At 42.7% G+C, this 18,393-nt stretch overlaps 1 protein-coding gene across 1 annotated transcript in view; it reads left to right on the top strand.

The window, feature by feature from the left end:
- Nucleotides 1-4,015: 4,015 nt before the first annotated feature.
- The window catches only part of PANK2 (pantothenate kinase 2), a 31,483-nt gene continuing 17,105 nt past the window's right edge, over nucleotides 4,016-18,393 (top strand). The window contains exon 1 of the mRNA XM_078444236.1: nucleotides 4,016-4,392. Within this exon, the coding sequence (XP_078300362.1) occupies nucleotides 4,125-4,392 (268 nt within the window). The 5' untranslated portion in view covers nucleotides 4,016-4,124. The remainder of the gene's footprint in view (nucleotides 4,393-18,393) is intronic.

Below are 18,393 nucleotides of genomic sequence, written 5' to 3'. Positions count from 1 at the left end.
TGCCTGTGAGCTCTGGTGAGACCACTAGAATGCCACATGCTAGCTATTGTGTGTGTGTGAATGTGCACATGCACATATAACACACATCTCTATCCCTCTTCAATAGCGCATTCTGGGCCAGGGGCCAGGCCTTGGAAGAATGTCTAGGGGCTTAACAACTTCATGTTCTTCATATTTTTGTCCTTTGGGAGAGATAATAGCCAAGGTTTTCCCAAATTTTCACCATTATACTCTGGAAAAAAAGACCTTGGACTTGACAGGGGCCTAATTCTATGCTTTTCCTTTTCCTGGCACTAATACAGCCCAATGAAAGGAGAGAGAACTTGATCCATAAACCTCTGTGGCTTGGTGCTCTGGTGATCATACTTCTGGTTTTTTTTACTCCCCAGTTGCTCTACTTTAGCTGCAAGAGACCTCAAGGGAAACTCAGAGAGGGGTCTGTCCCCTGGCTCTTAGGAAGCAGTAAGAGATGAGAATGTGAAGCTTCTCGCATCCCCTGGGATCCAGAGGGCAGACTGTGGGCCCTAAGATGGCCTCCAATGACTCTCTTCTTCCTGGTATTGGTGTCCTTGTGTAGTATGAACCCACTTTGAAGAGGGCTGATCTGTGTAATAACAGGATATTGGATATTGCAATAGGGTGTTGCAGAAACGATGGAAGTATGACTTCCCAGGCTAGATCTTAAAAGATATTGTGACTTCTGCATGTTTTTCTTTGAATCACTAGCTTTGGGAGAAGCCAGCTGTCATGTTGTGAGGACATTCAAGCAACCCTATGAAGAGGCCCATGTTGTGGGAGCTGAGGCCTCTTGCCAACAGCCAGTACCAGCTTGCCAGTCATGTAAATAACCCATCTTGGAAGGGCACCCTCCAGCCCATATGCCCTCAACTGACTGCAACTTCATGAAAGGCCCGGAGCCAGAACCACCCAGGTAAATCACTCCCAAATGCTTGACCTACAAAAACGGAGATAACATATATTCATTACTGTTCTCAGCCACTAAGTTTTGGGGTTATTTCTGACCTAGCAGTAGGCACCTAATATGGTAGATGTGTATTCTATATGATGTTTTGTCACTGAAATGGCTCTATCATTAATGGCTCTATCAATGGCAAATCACTACTTTAGAATTTGATTAGTTCCTCTGAAGCACTATGCTTACTATGACCTCTGTGCTTATTCTGATGTATATACCAGAAAACTGGTTTCTCCCCAAGGGTAAACTGAGACAAATGGTAAAAAACTTAATGATTCTGTCCCTCTAAATGATGCTGTGTGTTATAATAACCACAGAGAAAGGAAACCTTTTTTTTTTTTTTAAATTTTAAATGTTTTTTAATTTTATTTTTTGAGAGACAGAGTGCGAGCATGGGAGGGGCAGAGACAGAGGGGGAGACACAGAATCCAAAGCAGGTTCCAGGCTCTCAGCTGGAGCCTGACTTGGTGCTCGAACCCACAAACGGTGAGATCATGGCCTGAGCTAAAGTTGGACGCTTAACCGACTCAGCCACCCAGGTGCCCCAAAAAGGAAACCTCTTGTTACTTTCATTTGACTTTTTTTGGGAAAAAAAAAAAATGTAAGCTTAATCATGGGCTTCCTTGGTCCAGGACAAATCTTCAATTTTTAAAAAAAATAAATGCCATATTTAAGTATAACACACATAAAGTGCACAAGTGAACATCTTGATGAAATATTGCAAAGTGAACACACCCACGTAGCCATCACCTAGACCAAAGAAATTGAACCTTACCAGCCTTACAGAAGTCTAATCTGTTGCCCTCTCATGCCTACTCTCTTCCCTTCCCCCCACCCTCAAACACCATTATCCTGACTTCTCACATCATTTATTAACGTTGAACTTCATGTAAATCATATGGTATGCATTCTTTAGTGTCTGGTTTCTTTTGTTCAGTTTATTTGCATTTTTACTTTTAGGATTATAAACATCTTGCCTAATTGTCATTAGTATATGCTTCACCTGTTATTTTGGATAAACTTTAATGATAGCCACACACTGTAAGCTTACACCAGGGAATGAAGAAACATATTTATTTAAGATGACAAAAAGCCTTCCACTAATTTATTGGAATTTTACTGAATCTGTGCCTTTTGGTAACTGTAACGCAGAGGGTAGCTGAACTTCTCAGGAATCCAGGCTCTATCATTTAAGCTGTGTGCCTCTGGTTAATTTGCCTCATTATCCAAGTGTTGCTAGATGAAATGACATGTAAGGGCATTACGTGCACTGCAAAACACACACACACACACACACACACAACCCCCCCAAAAAACCTCTACACCTATTTTCGGTGTCATTTTGATATTGGGGTTCATCTTGGCAGCCTTAGGTGATGATTCTTGATTCTTCAGGATGATCTATCACAGCTCAACAGGCTTGGAGGAAAGCTCCCTCAGGTCAAGGAGGACCAGATTGGTGAGGTGTAGGCAGAAAGATAAGCAATACTGGGGACTGGGATTTTGAAGGCTAGCTACAGGTGTTCTTAGTTCTTGTAGGATCCATCTGGGATGGGTTCTTGCAGGAGCCGGGATTTCCAGAGTTTGGATACAGGGTTTCCAAGGTTATTCCTACAATGAGGGGGAACTAGTTTGGAGTGAGCCTGGGTAATTCTACTCAACAAGCAAGAGAGAAGCTTATCTTTCTCGTTCTGTGGGCTACTAGCAGTTATTACGGCAAAGGTAAAAAAAAAAAAAATGAGGTCTGGGACGCCTGGGTGGCTCAGTCGGTTGAGCGTCCGACTTCAGCTCAGGTCATGATCTCACCACTTGTGGGTTCGAGCCCCGCGTCGGGCTCTGTGCTGTCAGCTCGGAGCCTGGAGCCTGCTTGGGATTCTGTGTCTCCCTCTCTCTCTGTCCCTCCCCTGCTCATGCTTTGTCTCTCTGTCTCAAAAATAAATTAATAAAAACATTAAAAAATTAAAAAAAAAAATGAGGTCTATCACCCAAGGGACATTACAGTGTCCCGGGAGAGGCACTTAGGAATAATTAGTAAGAAAAACTAATAGTCCTGTTAAACTTGACGGACTGAGGGAGTGCCTTGAGGGTACAGAGCAAGGTGGGGTCATTCCAGGCTTGGATAACCTTTGGAGAAGGGATGGGTGGCAGGGCCTTAGATAGGTGTGAATGGTCAGTATCTCAGGGCTGGAGGTGACTGTGGTCTCGCCCCCCAAAAGGGAATAAGATGATTAACGCTCGCGCGCGCGCACACACACACCCCTTACAACCCAGGTTCCAAGGCAGCCACCAAATCCTTCTATGTCCCCCTAGTGCACCGCACGGAAAAGGAATCCACACTGTCCTTCAAAACGCAAACCCTACTCCCCGGCTCCCACACCCCCTCCTTCAGCACTGAAGGGTGGCGTAGGATTTATAACCCACCTCTTTCTTCCAGTTGCCATGGAGACCAGCCCCAGACCTTTCTTTCCTTCTGGTACCGGGTACGTTTCTCCAACGCAGGCGGAATGGAGGGGGCTTAGCCCAACCACGCCAGTGGCAGTGCTGGGGGAGAGGGTAAAAAAGAGCGCGGAGGGGCTGGTGGTCTCGACGGCAGTGGCGGAACCAGGCCAAGGGACAAAGGCTAAATCAGCCGCGGTTCAAGCCCTTCGGTCTGCCAAAGACTAGCGGCCAGACGCTGGGGGGCACACTGCTGGGCTGGCGGAGGGCGCGGGCAGGGGGAGAGGGATGCAGCAGCGAGGCGGGACTCAGGGGCAGGGCCCCCCTGACCTGTCCGCCAGTGCGGGCGGGTGAGCCAGCCCCTCCACCCACACGTCCATTGGGCGGCGCCGCCATCACTCTCCCCTCGGCAACACCGCCTTCTTCGCGGCTAAGCTTCGATCCCCTCCCCCGCCACTCTCCGCCCCGCCCCGTCCTGGGAGCCTTTCATTGGACGGACGCGCGGTCGATCCGCCTCGAGTGAGGGAGGCGATTGGACGCGAGGCCTTCGGGCCGCCCCCACCCTATTTGGATTGGCTTGCTGCGCGTTGGCGCAACGGAAGAGGCGGACGGTGGAGGGGGCGCCTCTGCTTGGGCTGGACTGCCGCGGAGGAGGCGACGAGGGTTTCGGCGCTGGGGGGGCTGGCTTGGGCGGCAGCGGCGGCTGCTGCGGATGGGAGCGGGCCGGCTCGGCGTGCCCATGGAGCGCCGCGGCAGAGCGGCCGACACCTCCGCCTCGGCGGGGGAGCCGGCGCCCGAAGGGCCTGATGGGCGGCGGCGGGAGCTGCTGCGGCGCCGGGCGAGTAGCGCGTCGGAGCCCCCAGTCGGGTCCTCTGCCTCGGCTTCGGCAGAGGGCATTAGGCGAAACCGGCCCGGCTCCTACAGCGGCGCTCCCTCGGCCTCCCGCCAGCGCGTGGAAAGCCTCAGGAAGAAGCGGCAGCGTAAGTGCCCGGGGGGTCGTCCTCGCGGCTCGCCCTGCCCCCTTCCGGCGCGGCCGCCGTTTTTCCCGCGCGCTCGTGTGGGGACAGTGCCCCCGCACGGTGGTCCTAGGTTGGTGCATGGGCTGACTCTCGGCTGGAGGCCTCAGGTCCAAGTTTGGGGCATTAGGGTCCGGCCCCCGCCCAGACCTCGGGCGCAGTGGTCCGCCCTTGACGGTGGTGGAAGTGGAGCGTCTTTACTCAGGACCCTTTCTTCCTCTCCTTAGCTCCTTGGGCATTCTTTGCCCGAGAGTCACATGATTTTATCGTCGAGAAGGCTTCTTTTGACTCATTCTCACCTCCTCCTTTCCCCCTAAATCCTTTGAATCCCCCGTGTCTGTTTTCCGTGGGTCCCAAAGAGCGGTGTCCAAGACGTTAAATCCCTTTAATCTGGAGATTTCGGCCTTCCTAAAAATGGTTAACTAGCCCTTGAGTTGCTGCAGGCCTAAAACTGGATTCCGTGTTCTGTGCACTTAAGCTTTGGCTGCTTTTCTTCCCGTGAGAATTCGGGTCATCTCTCACCCAGATATCTCTGTTTTCTTTGCATCTATTTGCTGATACTCACGATTCAGGTCTGTAGCATTCTGGGCATTAAGGCTTTTTATTTTGAGGGAATCTCGCCTTGGCAGTTGCACATGCTCTTTCTGGAGAATCGGTTTCTCCATTTTCTTATCAGGCTTCTTTTCCTGCGTTGTGTTCTAGTCCATACATTTCCACCCCTTTAAAGGTCTTCAGTTAGCATCCTCAGTCTAGTAGCTATTGCTACTGTTGAAAGTATCCACTGTCTTAATACTCTAATATAAGCTTTATCATTTAGTGACGTTTTACATATGGTTAGATTTTTGTCTTGTTGCCAAATTCCTCTTTCAGGAAATCAGTCTGTTTTAAATGCAGGTTACGAGAGTGAGGTCTTTATTGGATGGTCTTGTACCTCAGCCAGCCACCAGGTTGCTGTACTTTTACATGATTTGGATGATTAAATGTTAAATGTAGCCCTGTTTTGCTGTGAAAAATTTGGGAGTCTGAATTACTTTGTCTTTTCCTGTCTTGAAAGAAATTTGGAAAACAGATTAACTGCTCTCAATCGATACCATGTTTAGAACCAGTTACCTGGTTTGTGTTTTATTTGAGAAGCACCTGATTTTTTTTTTTTTTAATTTTTTTTTTTAAGTTTATTTATTTTTGAGAGAGAGAGACAGAGCATGAACGGGGGAGGGTCAGAGAGAGAGGGAGACACAGAATCGGAAGCAGGCTCCAGGCTCTGAGCCATCAGCCCAGAGCCCGACGCGGGGCTCGAACTCACGGACTGCAAGATCGTGACCTGAGCCGAAGTCGGACGCTTAACCGACTGAGCCACCCAGGTGCCCCGAGAAGCACCTGATTTTTAAGCAATGCAAAACGTTAATGGTTTTGTACTACATCATCAGAGATGGTTGTAAATTTCAGAGATTCACAGCCCTCTAGCCAGCTGTCTTTTAGCCATTGACCATAAGAATTCTAAATAAGTACTTTTTTTTTTATATTAAATATAATTTATTGTCACATTGGTTTCCGTACAACACCCAGGGCTCATCCCAACAGATGCCCTCCTCAATGCCCATCACCCACTTTCTAAATAAGGATTGTGTTTTGGGTGTTTGCGGAGGTCAGGCACTCTACTGAGAGCTTTAATAACTCATTAGTATTCATAACTTGTTTATTCCATTTTACAGATGAGAAAACGGGGGTACATTTGCCCCCTGTCAAATGACTTGTGAGTAGTGGGATAGAAATGTAAATTCAGGAAGTCCAGCTCCATACGTCCTCTCAACCACTGTGCTTTATTGAATTGTGTATATTCTATTAGCTGTTTCTTCATTGCTCTAAAGCTAAGCATAATCACTATCTTTTGTGTTCAAGACTTACCTGGGGTGAAAATTTCTAGCTACTGTGGAAGTACTTCCAAATTTTGAGCATAAAAATGACCTTGGGAGTTAAAAATGCAGATTCCTTGGGTCCAACTCCATCTTTTTGAATCAGAATCTGGGGAGGGTTCTAAGAAGCTGCATTTTAAAAAATTCCTCATATCATTTAGATACAGCTGCTCAGAGACACCTGTGGAAAACTCTGGTTTAGATTGTATTGGGGGGTGGGGGTGGTATGTAAGGTGGTTTTGAGATGTCTTTTTTTTTTTTTTTTTTTTTGTTTTTAGAGAGAGAGTGCACCTGCAAGCAGGAGAGAGAATCTCAAGCAGGCTCCATGCTAAGACCGTGGAGATCATGAACTGAGCTGAAATCAAGAATTGGATGCTAGGGGCACCTGGGTGGTTCAGTCGGTTAAATGTCTGATTTTGGCTCAGGTCATGATCTCATGGCCTGTGGGTTCGAGCCCGCGTGGAATGTGGTGCTAACAACTCCGAGCCTGGAGCGTGCTTCATATCCTGTGTCTTCCTCTCTCTCTGCATTTCTACCACTCTCTCTCTCTCTTTCAAAAATAAACAAACAAACAAAAAAAATTAAAAAAAAAAAAAAAAAAAGAATTAGATGCTTAACCGACTGAGCCACCCAGGCGTCCCTGAGATATCTTTTAAGGAACCAAGACAGATATTCATGTCGGATTTATTTATTTATTTACATATTTATTTTTGTTTTTATGTCTGATGTTTGTCATGGTTGCCTTTATTGCTTTCTCTGATAAATCATGAAAAGCCATCTCTCAGGTAATGAGACCTGCCAAAAAGGTTATTTCTTTCTTCCATTTGTTTTTTCTGTTACTGTCCAGGGGTGCACCTGTTAGATGGAGAGGCAGCCTCTTGATTTCTGAACCCTCCAAGAATGGTTTCACCTCTGAGAGAATTCAGTAAAGACTAAATAAATCTCCGTATTTATTTTTGGTAAAGTTGGGTATAGGGTGGTGCCATCTTTCTTTGGAGGTTAGAGAGCTTCATTCTGATGTCCTTAAACTACTTGTCTAAAGGTAGGAGACTAGATGTCATTTGAAACTAGAAGGAGCTATTCAGTTTATCTTAGGAATTCTTGTGGGCCCTGGTCATAGTCATGTTCTGCCACACATGTTCCCCAGAACAGTGTAATTCTCAAACCTGTTCCCATCCCATTAGGGATGAGGCTAGGCATGTCTGTGTGTAAGAAGTTCTTTAAAAGTTTTAGATTAGGTAGAGTATGTCTCACAGGACAGAGAAATACCAAGTAAAGATTGATTTAAAGTGATGGAAACCAGGGGTGACTGGGCGGCTCAGTCAGTTAAGTGTCCGACTTCGGCTCAGGTCATGATCTCACGGTTTGTGGGTTTGAGCCCCGCGTCAGGCTCTGTGCTGACAGCTCGGAGCCTGGAGCCTGCTTCGGATTCTGTGTCTCCCTCTCTCTCTCTCTGCCCCTCTCCCGCTCCTGGTCTGTCTCTCAAAAATAAATAAACGTCAAAAAAAAAAAAAAAAAAGGAAACAAAGATGCTAATGATGGTAATGTACTGCTTGTGTTAGACACTGTGTCAAATATGTTAAAAACCTATCATTGAAGTCTCACAGTTACCCTATGTGGTAGGTATTTTTTATCTCTAGTTTCCAGAAGAGGAAACTGTCAGTGAAATTTTTCCTTTGTCCAAGGGCATGTAGTGAGTTAATAATGAATCTGTGTGGTTAGGTGTCTGACTTTCAGACCCAGTGTTCTTGACTTTCCCTATTTTTGAGTAGGGGAAGGTACATGCAGCATAACCCAGAGCAGTGGTTCTTACATGGAATTACTTAGAAGCCTAAAAAAAAAAAAACCAAAAACCCATTCAGGTCTGCAAACAAGTCTAAGAACATGCACCTGTTAATTTTTTTTAATGTTTATTTCTATTTGAGACAGAGCATGAGTGGGGGAGGGGCAGAGAGAAGGGGACAGAGGATCTGAAGCAGGCTCCATGCTGACAGCAGAGATCCCAGTGCGAAGCTCTAACTCACCGTGAGATCAAGACCTCAGCCGAAGTTGATTGCTTAACCAACTGAGCCACCCAGGCGCGCCCCCCTGCTTTTTTAATGCATCTGTTAATTTTTAAAAAAATTTTACTGAGGCATAATTACATACAGCAAAATGTATACTTTGACAAATGTATACAGGCATGTCACAAGAGAACATGCATTTTAATCAAGGGTCCCAGTTGTGCAGCAGATGTGTTAGAGGTGTGGAACCTGGGATGGGAGTATCCCATGTGGCTGGTGGATGAGCTGGATTTTTGAAGGTGACTTCAAAGCATGAAGCATGTTGTAGCACTCCAGGGAGATCTTTGGGACACGTTGATTTTCGACTCCTGTTAGTCGTGGAATATCCTTAATTTCCATTGATCTAGAAAAAGCTTTTAGGGGTGCCTGGCTGGCTCAGTTGGTAGAACATGCGACTCTTATCTTGGGGTTGTGAGTTTGAGACCCACATTGGGTGTTGAGATTACTAAAAAAATAAACTTAAAACTCTTTAAAAAAAAAAAAAAGTTTCTGTAGCTTGATAATGCCAGCCTAGCAAATGGTTGCTTTTCCTTGGCTTTTGGGGAGCGTCAGTGTTGGCAGAAAGGAATTGGTGCTGGGGCCCTGGGAGACTGCCCCTTATTAGGTGCAGTGTTTCATCTTCAGTTAGGGAATTAGGGAAGACTGCCCATTAGGAGCTCAGTGAAAAGATTTCTGTTGCTTCGTAGCCTATGTTTGAGGTACAGAATGGGAGAGGATGCTTTTTAACCTTTTTATCAACTTTAAATCTAAATGAAATCAAAGTAAACATGGTCCTTCACTTTGGTTGTTCAAAGAATGTGAAGCATTAAGCAGGGCCTAAAAATAATCCAAAGTATGCAGCTGTGTAAAATGGTACAGTATGTTATTTTAGGGGCCATGTGTATTTAGGTAATATGATTGTTCAAACAGTGTTAGCATCCCTACCCTTTTTTATCTAGGGGGTACCATAAAGGAGAAGTGATGTATGCTATTAAAAATCTTTTGGGGCACCTGCGTGGCTCAATCACCCGACTCTTTTTTTTTTTTTTTTTAATTGTTTTTATTTATTTTTGAGAGAGAGACAGAGATAGAGTGTGAGTGGGGAAGGGGCAGAGAGAGATGGAGAGACAGAATGTGAAGCAGGCTCCAGGCTGTGAGCTGTCAGTACAGAGTCTAATGTGGGGCTCAAACCCACGAACTGTGAGATCATGGTCTGAGCTGAAGTTGGACGTTTAACCAACTGAGCCACCCAGGAGCCCCAATTGCCTGACTCTTGATTTCAGCTCAGGTCATGATCTCACGGTTTGGTTCGTGAGTTTGAGCCCTGCATTGGGCTCTGTACTCATAGTGCCCCTCTCTCGCTAGTGATCTCTTTCTTTCAAAAGAAATAAGTAAACTTAAAAAATCTTTTAGGGGTTCCTAGGTGGCTCAGTTGGTTAAGTGTCCAGCTTTGGTTCAGATCATGATCTCATGGTTCCTGAGTTTGAGCCCCCCATCAGTGCAGAGCCTGCTTGGGATCCTCTGTCCCTCCCTCCCCCTCCCCTGCATGTGCGCAAATGATTTCTCTCTCTCTCTCTCTCTCTCTCTCCCCCTCTCCCCCTCTCCCCCCCTCTCCCCCCCTCTCCCCCCTCTCCCCCCCTCTCCCCCCCCTCCCCCCCTCTCCCTCTCTCCCTCTCTCCCTCTCTCCCCCTCTCCCCCCCTCTCCCTCCCTCTCTCCCTCTCTCTCCCTCCCTCCCTCCTTCTCTCCCTCCCTCCCTCCCTCCCCCCCTCCCCCCCCCTCAAAATACTAAAAAAAACCTTTTGCTTAAACACATGTTAAAAGGAGAGAGAAGGAACAAGACAATAGACTGTAGGCTGTTAGGACCTTATCAAGCAGAAAAGAATAGTTATTTTGGTCATTTAGAAGAACAGTGATGTTTCTTAGGCTTAAATTTATAACCTGGTGAATGTTTTTTCAGGTTCATACCTTGGGATATTTTTATCTTCAGGCACGGTTCTTAGTTTATTATGTTCTTTCTCAGTGTATGTCAGTGAGACTGACCAGCATGTGAAAACTTCTCTTGTAAATAACAGCTTAAAGTTTGCTTTCTAAAAGTGGAAGCCATCTTTAGTAGTCTAGTAGTTTATTAGGTTTTGTGGGTTTATATTTCCAAAATGTAGAATTTATTATTGAGTCTACTGGTTTGATAATATATATTATATAGGAATCTAGTCCCCAAGTTAAAACTATTTTGAGAATAATAGTTTTTATTTAATTAAAAAAAAATTTTTTTTTATGTTTATTTTTGAGACAGAGAGAGACAGAGCATGAACGGCGGAGGGTCAGAGAGGGAGGGAGACACAGAATCTGAAACAGGCTCCAGGCTCTGAGCTGTCAGCACAGAGCCTGATGCAGGGCTCGAACTCACGGACTGCGAGATCATGACCTGAGCCGAAGTCGGACGCCCAACCGACTGAGCCACCCAGATGCCCCAAGAATATTATTAAAGTAGGCCTTTTAATTGGTGCCAAAGATTGCTGCCTAGATCGGCCCAGAGATTTGGGTTTGCAATATCTTAACCACATCGGTCTGGTAAAGATGTGGTTCATAGTATTGGAAAACAGCACATTCTTATACACCATTTATTTCCCATTTGAAAGCCTTTCAGTTGTTGAGACCTATTATGAGACAGACGTGGTGCTACAGATGGTTTTACATAAATAACCTGTGAGGCAGAGTTTAAATTCTAAGTCAAGTGTAGATTGTCTAGACTGAGTGCCTTGGAGGCCTTAATACCAGGATATATGTGAAGGGTTGCAGACAGACTAAAATATCTGTGAAAATTAATGGAATAATTCAGTAATTGGAAGTGATGAATAAGTATTCTGTTGGTGAGATATGAAGACTGATGGTATAGCAGAAGTTCCTTTTCCCACCAGAAACAGTGTTTTGAACAAGGATTAGAAAGCTTATTCCAGTATTCATTCTGTTATAGTATATGAGGCAGTCTGCAGTCAGTGATGGGAATCTAATCCCTTTGGGCAGTTGAATGTTTTGAAATAACAATTATATGGCCTGGCATAATTCTCTCAGCCATTATCAGAGAACATGTGTCTAATGGACCTCCTGTGCTTCTCAGTGTTTCTCAGTTCTTGGGTACGTAAATCGTTTGATGAGTAGTACAGAGAAAAATCCAGAAACCGTTAAAGTCTGTAACAAGCATATGAACTGAGCTCTGCCCAAGACTCCTTATTTTTCTTTATATATTGTTGATCCTCCTAATTTTTTAAAGTATGTGATTTTTATTAAACTCCTAATTTTATTTTCTTATTAACTCAAGGGTGTGTGTTTTGTGCTCTTAGGTTTGTATAGACACTTGTTGAAAATGCTTGTGAAAGGATTTAGGAAATCTGGGTTTGAGTCCCTACCTCTGCCTTTTCTTGATTGTGACCTTGGACTCTTGTGCACTTCAGTTTCTTAATCTGTAAAGTGGGATGATTATAGTACTTGCCTTATATGATCGTTGCAAACATTAAATAAATTTATGCAGTCAAGTGCCTAATAGAGTGCTTGACTGTTAATAACCATTTAATACATAATAGCTATATGTTAATGTTTAAATTTTTTAAATCTAAGGAAATGGGAGTAAAGCTTAAGCTTTACTCATTTTAAGCATTTAAGCATTTAAGCTTTAAGCATTATAAAATCTTCCATTGGTCTTAGGTTTGTCCAGACCTTCAGATTCCAGTCCTATTAAAAAAAAAAAAAAATGTTTATTTATTTTGAGAGAGAGAGGGAGAGCAGGGGAGGGGCAGAGAGAGGGAGAGAGAGAATCCCAAGCAGGCGCTCCACGCTCCCAGCACAGAGCCTTATGCCGGGCTCGAACCCACGAACTGTGAGATCATGACCTAAGCTGAAATCAAGAATCTGACTCATAACCACTGAGCCACCCAGACTCCAAGATTCTAATCCTATTGATGTGATATGTTTGTTGGTGGAGTGCTGTGTCTGTGGTAATTACAGGTTGGTGGCCTCCTAAAGTTGATGGTTAAAAGAATGGCACAGGGTGCCTGGGTGGCTCAGTTGGTTAAGCCTACGGCTCTTGATTTTGGCTCAGATCATGATCTCACCGTTCATGAGCTCGAGTTGGGCTCTGCGCTGACAGTGCGGGGCCTGCTTGGAATTCTCTTTCTCTCTTTTCTTTCTCTGCCCCTCCCCTGCTTGCTTGCCTGAGCATATGCCCACTCTCGTTCTTGCTCTCTCTCAAAATACACATTTAAAAAAAAATGGCACTACAGGTCGGAAAATAGGAATCTAATCTCCTTGCTTCAATCCTATTTAGCACTATTGCTTTCTTGAGTGAAGAAACTTTTCTTATAGGTGCCAGGGACAGACTTTTCATGACCTGTGCCAGTTTGGGTCAGGCCTGTCATTGAGAATGGAATTTTTGTAGGTGTAAAAAAAATTCAGGACTGTCCCTGCCTGGGACTGAGGTGGAATGGCTTCTGGGGAGTCAGCCATAGTGTTCTCATTAGAATTGCATTGACATTGTTAGGTTAACTTGGAGAATTGACATTTTAATAATACTCAGTGTTTTGTCCTGGAACAGGAATCTTTCCGCTGCTCTGATTTTCAGTACACTATTTTAATAATAGCTATTGTACATATTTAGTACTAAGATTTGTCTCTAAGTATTGTTGTTATTTTTTGGAATCTAACGTGAAAACCATCTTTTTGCATTCCTGAGAAGAATATCTGTTGACTATGGTTAATTACTCTTACTGCACAACTGGACATTGTTTAGTAATTTAATGCATTTTGTTGTGAGAGGTTTCTTTTCTAGTTTATTTTTTTCCAGAGAGAATGTGGGGAGTGGGGGGGGGGGGGGAGAAAGAAAGAGAAAGAAAATCTTAAGCAGGCTCCACACTCATTGCAGAGTCCAACATGGGGCTCAATCCCACGAACTGTGAGATCATGACCTGAGCCAAAATCAAGAGTGGGATGCTCAACTGACTGAGTCACCCAGGTGCCCGTCTTTTCTAGTTTTGATATGAGGTTAGAATGACTTAGGAATCTTTTTAGATTTTTCTGTAACCTAGAAGCTCTTAAAGGTTTGCCTGGAAACCATTAAGGCCTGGTGCTTTTTTGTTCTTGTTTGGTTGAAAGATCTTTCACATCTTTTTAAAATTTTTCAGTGCTTTTGATTTGTGTTTTTGATCTTATTTTGAGCCACTTTTTGTACTCTATTTTTTCTTGCTAATTTTCTGGTGTACATTTTAAACTTAATATGAAATTGTACACTCATGTAGTCTCTGGTTACATACTCTTATCTTTGATTTTTCTTTTTTTTTTTAAAGAAAAGCTATATCTTCTTTCTTTTTCTTGGATATACTTACCAGAAATTTGTCTGTATTAATGGCTTTTTCAAAGCTTGATGTTATTGGTCAGCTCTCCTGTGGTGTTGTTCATGATGATCATGTTTTTCTAATTTCATTTACATCTCTTTAAAACATTTTTTTCTTTTTTTAATGTTTATTTCTGAGAGAGTGTGAGTGGGGAAGGGGCAGAGAGAGAGGGAGACATAGAATCTGAAGCAGGCTCTAGCCTCTGAGCTGTCAGCACAGAAGTTGGACATCCAACCAACTGAGCCACGCAGGCACCCCTACATCTTGCTTTTGTTCTTAATAATTCCTTTCTGCTTATTTTGGATCTAATTTATTCTTTTTCTAGCATTTCAAATTGTGTGAGTTGTGTGTGACATTTCCCTTTTTATTCAGGTTTTCTTTTTTGCATCCATTTGATAAACTTTTAAGGCCAGAAATTTCCCTTCGGGTACCATGGAGGGTGTATCTTACTGATTTTGATACATAATGTTCTTATTGTCATTCATCCAAAAATAAATTTTGTTTTGATTTCTCCTTTTATTTCAGAGTTAAAAGAAGTGGGTTTAAAAATTTTCAGGTGGAGAGATTTATTTCTTTGTGTTTGTTGGATTAATTCATAATGTTGAGTTATTGTGGAAAGTGAATGTGGTTTGTTTTTGTTCTTTGGAGTTTGAGGTTCTTTAAGCTTGTGCAGTTAATTTGTATGGTTTATAGGTATTTGAAAGGAAGGTGTATTTGTGTTTTTTTTTGATAGGGTTATTTATGTTTCATAGATTGACCTTACTAGCTTTATATTCAAATCCTCCATACCTTTATTTTGTGTGTGTGTGTGTGTGTGTGTGTGTGTGTGAGAGAGAGAGAGTACAAATTTCTGATACCTGTGTCATTCTCACATTGTTGTGTAGATTTGTCAGTTTCTCCTTGTTTTTAATATTTTTGAAGCATTTGTTAGGATCACATCAGTTCTACTTCTTTTATGCTCATGATACAGTTTCTTTTTATTCCCTTTTAATCCTTTTTGTTTTGAATTTTATTTAGTCTGCTAGTATTGTACTTAATTTCTGTTAACATTTGCTTAATACGTGGAGTAGCATTATTCAGGAATTCATTTTGCTTACCCAGATTCAAGTATATATATATTTCAAGTCTGTTAAATAAATGGTGCCAGTGATTCTACCCACCAAATTGGTCAGTGAATGTATAATGGCAAGTGAGTGTAAGATGGGAGTTGTGAATCCTATTTCCTTGGTAGATAGCTGTTTGGAGGGGCACCTCTCATGTGAGCAAAGTAGTCCCTGTTAAGTGCGGTGCTGGTCTTGATACATAAGGTTTGACTTTAACTTATCATGGTTCCTAAATATGTCACCTGTTCTATCTGGTATATCAGTCTCCAGTGAGGTGCTTAAGATTTTGATTTGAGTATTTTTGACTGAATGCTGTTTTCATCTTAAAGCATCCAACTCTTTATGATAGGACTCTCTCTGTGTTTTGCCATATATTTACCTCAGTCTACTTGTATTATCTTAAATGTATATATAATATATAAGCATATAATCAAATTTCTTCTGTAGAAGGGTAATTTGACCTATTAGTGATTACTGATGTATTTGTGTTCATTCCTGTCTTTTTTTGTTTTGTGTTTGCCATATTTTTTTTCTTTGTTTTTGAACTGATTTGTTTCCATAGTTGTTTGGAGGTCATATGTTCATTTTCTTTTCTTCTAGAGTTACCTGTACATTTTTGATGTATTTAAACTATCACTTTTTTCTCCTTATTTAGAATTAATCAGAATTTGTATCTTCTTTTCCCTATCAAGACAGAGCTACTGTTTGCTTCACTTGTCTCTCACTTCCCTTTTCAGCTTCCTATGTTGAAATCATATATTTTAGTTCCAGATTGCTGATTTTTCAGAAAGTCACATGTATTGTTTCCTTTGCTGATCATTGTTTCTTAAAGCTCATATTTGGATGCTTTTAAAATTATATTGGAAGGCATTTACTAATTATTTCAGAGAAGGTCCTTTTTTTTTTTTTTTCTTTCTTTTCAGAGAAGGTCTTTGAGTAGTAAACATTGAGCTCTTTCATGTGTGAAAATTTCTTTTGCACTCCTCCTTGAAAGCTGATTTGGCTGGATATGTTTCAAAGTCTTTTTCCTTATAACTTTGAAGCTAGTGCTCCATTATCTTCTAGCATCTATGTCGCTGATGAAAAATCCATTTCCACCTTTATGTGATTTATGTATCTTTGTAGGAATATGCTTTTGTCTTTGGAAGTGTTTAGGATTTCTTGACATTTCAATAGAATGTGTCTAAGTCTGTCTGTCTGTTTGCCACTAATTGGTTCTGCTTGACACTTAGTGAACCTGATGATTTATGTCTTTTCCTCCTCTGCCTTCCCCAGGAAGTTTCTGGGACTCACAGAAGTTATGGTTCTGTATTTCTATATATATCTACTTTTCCTTCATACCTGAGAGGATTTGGGGAGAATTTCTTAGTTTTGTTTTCCATTTTTTTCTTTGCCTATTTTGCTGTTAAATACATCTTTTGAGCTTTATTTTGGAAATAGATTTTTTCCTTTTTCTTATTTTATAAAACTCTTTATTGAGGAACAATTTACATACAAGCAACTGCATCTATTTAAAGTGTATAGTTCCATGCATTTTGACAGATATATAGACACACCCATGGAGCTCTCCCTTCACCTCCAACAATCAAGATTTGGGTTACTACCAAATGTCTATCAACTGATGAAGGGATAAAGATGTGCCCCCCCTTTCCCCCCCGCAATGGAATACTACTCCACAGTGAAAAGGAATGAAACCTTGCCATTTGCAACAATGTGGATGGAACTGGAGGACATTTTGCTAAGTGAAATAAGTCAGAGGAAGACAAATATCATGTTTTCACTCATTCGTGGAAGTTCAGAAACTTAACAGAAGGCCATGGGGGAAGGGAAAGAAAAAAATACATGAATAGTTACAAACAGAGGGAGGCAAACCATAAGAGACTTTTAAATACAGAGAACAAACTGAGGCTGGAAGGGTGTGGGGAGGCTGGGGGGTGGGGAAAATGAGTGATGGGCATTGAGGAGGACACTTGTTGGTATGAGCACTGGGTGTTGTATGTAAGTGATAAATCATGGGAATCTACTCCCGAAGCCAAGAGCACACCGTATACACTGTATGTTAGCTAACTAACTTGACAATAAATTACATCTATATTTTAAAAAAAGGTTTGGGTTAATACAGAAAGTTTTCTTCTGCTCCTATAGTCCTTCCCTCCACTTCCTCCCCCAGCCTACAGTCTACTTCCTATCAAATGCAGAAATGATTGCTTTGCATTTCCTGGAGTTTCATATGCGTGGAATCATATAGCATGTAGCCTTTGTGTGAGGCTTCTTTTACTCAGCCTGTTTTTGAGACTGATCTCTGTCAAGTGTATACTAGTTTGTCCCCTTCCCTCTTTTTTTGGTTTCCAAAGCTTCACAACCCCCAACTAAGAAATTAACACTGATACAGTTCACAGACTTGACTTAGGCCTAACCAATTATACAAAAACTCTTTTGTGTGTACGTATTTAGTTCTGTATAATTTTATGTGTGGATTCGTGCAGTTACAACCACAGATGGCAATCATTTCTTAGTTTCTTCTTATTTTACCCCTGAGGATAATTATGATTCTTTTTAAGTCTCCTGTTTGTTTCTGAAACTCTTTCTAAAGATGTTTAGTTTCTCGTTTTTGTGGTGTAGATATCCCTTTTGGTGATTCTAATTTGTGAAGTGATCATCTCTATTTTGAGGATTGCTTTTCTGTCAGTGGATGCAGTATCTCTTTACCAGTTTCTGAAGGTGGATTGTAGGGATGTATGTCCAGATACATGTCTCCTCATTTCTTCTGGGGTGATAGTAGCTACTTGGGTGGGTGCCATTCTGAGTCTTTGGCTGAAGTGCTTGTGTTTTTTTTTTTTTTTAAATTTTTCTTTTTTTTCAACGTTTTTTATTTATTTTTGGGACAGAGAGAGACACAGCATGAACGGGGGAGGGGCAGAGAGAGAGGGAGACACAGAATTGGAAACAGGCTCCAGGCTCCGGGCCATCAGCCCAGAGCCCGACGCGGGGCTCGAACTCACGGACCGCGAGATCGTGACCTGGCTGAAGTCGGACGCTTAACCGACTGCGCCACCCAGGCGCCCCATGAAGTGCTTGTGTTTAATGAAGACTTTGCCTCTGGAGGGGTGGAGGTGTGGGGAGTGGTTCTCAGTAGAGGGAAGTGGTTGGTCTGTTCAGTTGCACCAGATGCATTCCCCACCAGATCACCCATGACCACCAGAGCCTGTCCCTGTTTCTCCATGGCAGCCACTCCTATGTACAGCTTGATGGAGCACCCGTGTACTCTCCCAGCCTTCATAGCTGCTCCCAATTTTTATTTTATTTATTTATTTATTTTAGAGAGAAATTGAGAGCTTGAGTGGGGGAGAGGGGCAGAGGGAAAGAGAGAGAGAATCTCAAGCAGGCTCCCTCCTCAGTGCAGACCCAAAGAGGGGCTTAATCCCTGGGATCATGAGTTGGATGCCCAGCTAACGAAGCCACCCAGGCAGTTTGTTTATTCCCAGTTTTTTTTTTTTTTTTTTTTTTTTTTTTTATAGCATT

The sequence above is a fragment of the Panthera onca genome, chromosome A3 (genome assembly GCF_046562875.1).
Source record: "Panthera onca isolate mPanOnc1 chromosome A3, mPanOnc1 haplotype 2, whole genome shotgun sequence".
NCBI classification, from domain to species: Eukaryota; Metazoa; Chordata; class Mammalia; order Carnivora; family Felidae; genus Panthera; species Panthera onca.
Note: the sequence above shows the minus strand (reverse complement) of the source record. Positions and strands in the feature narration are given on the sequence as shown.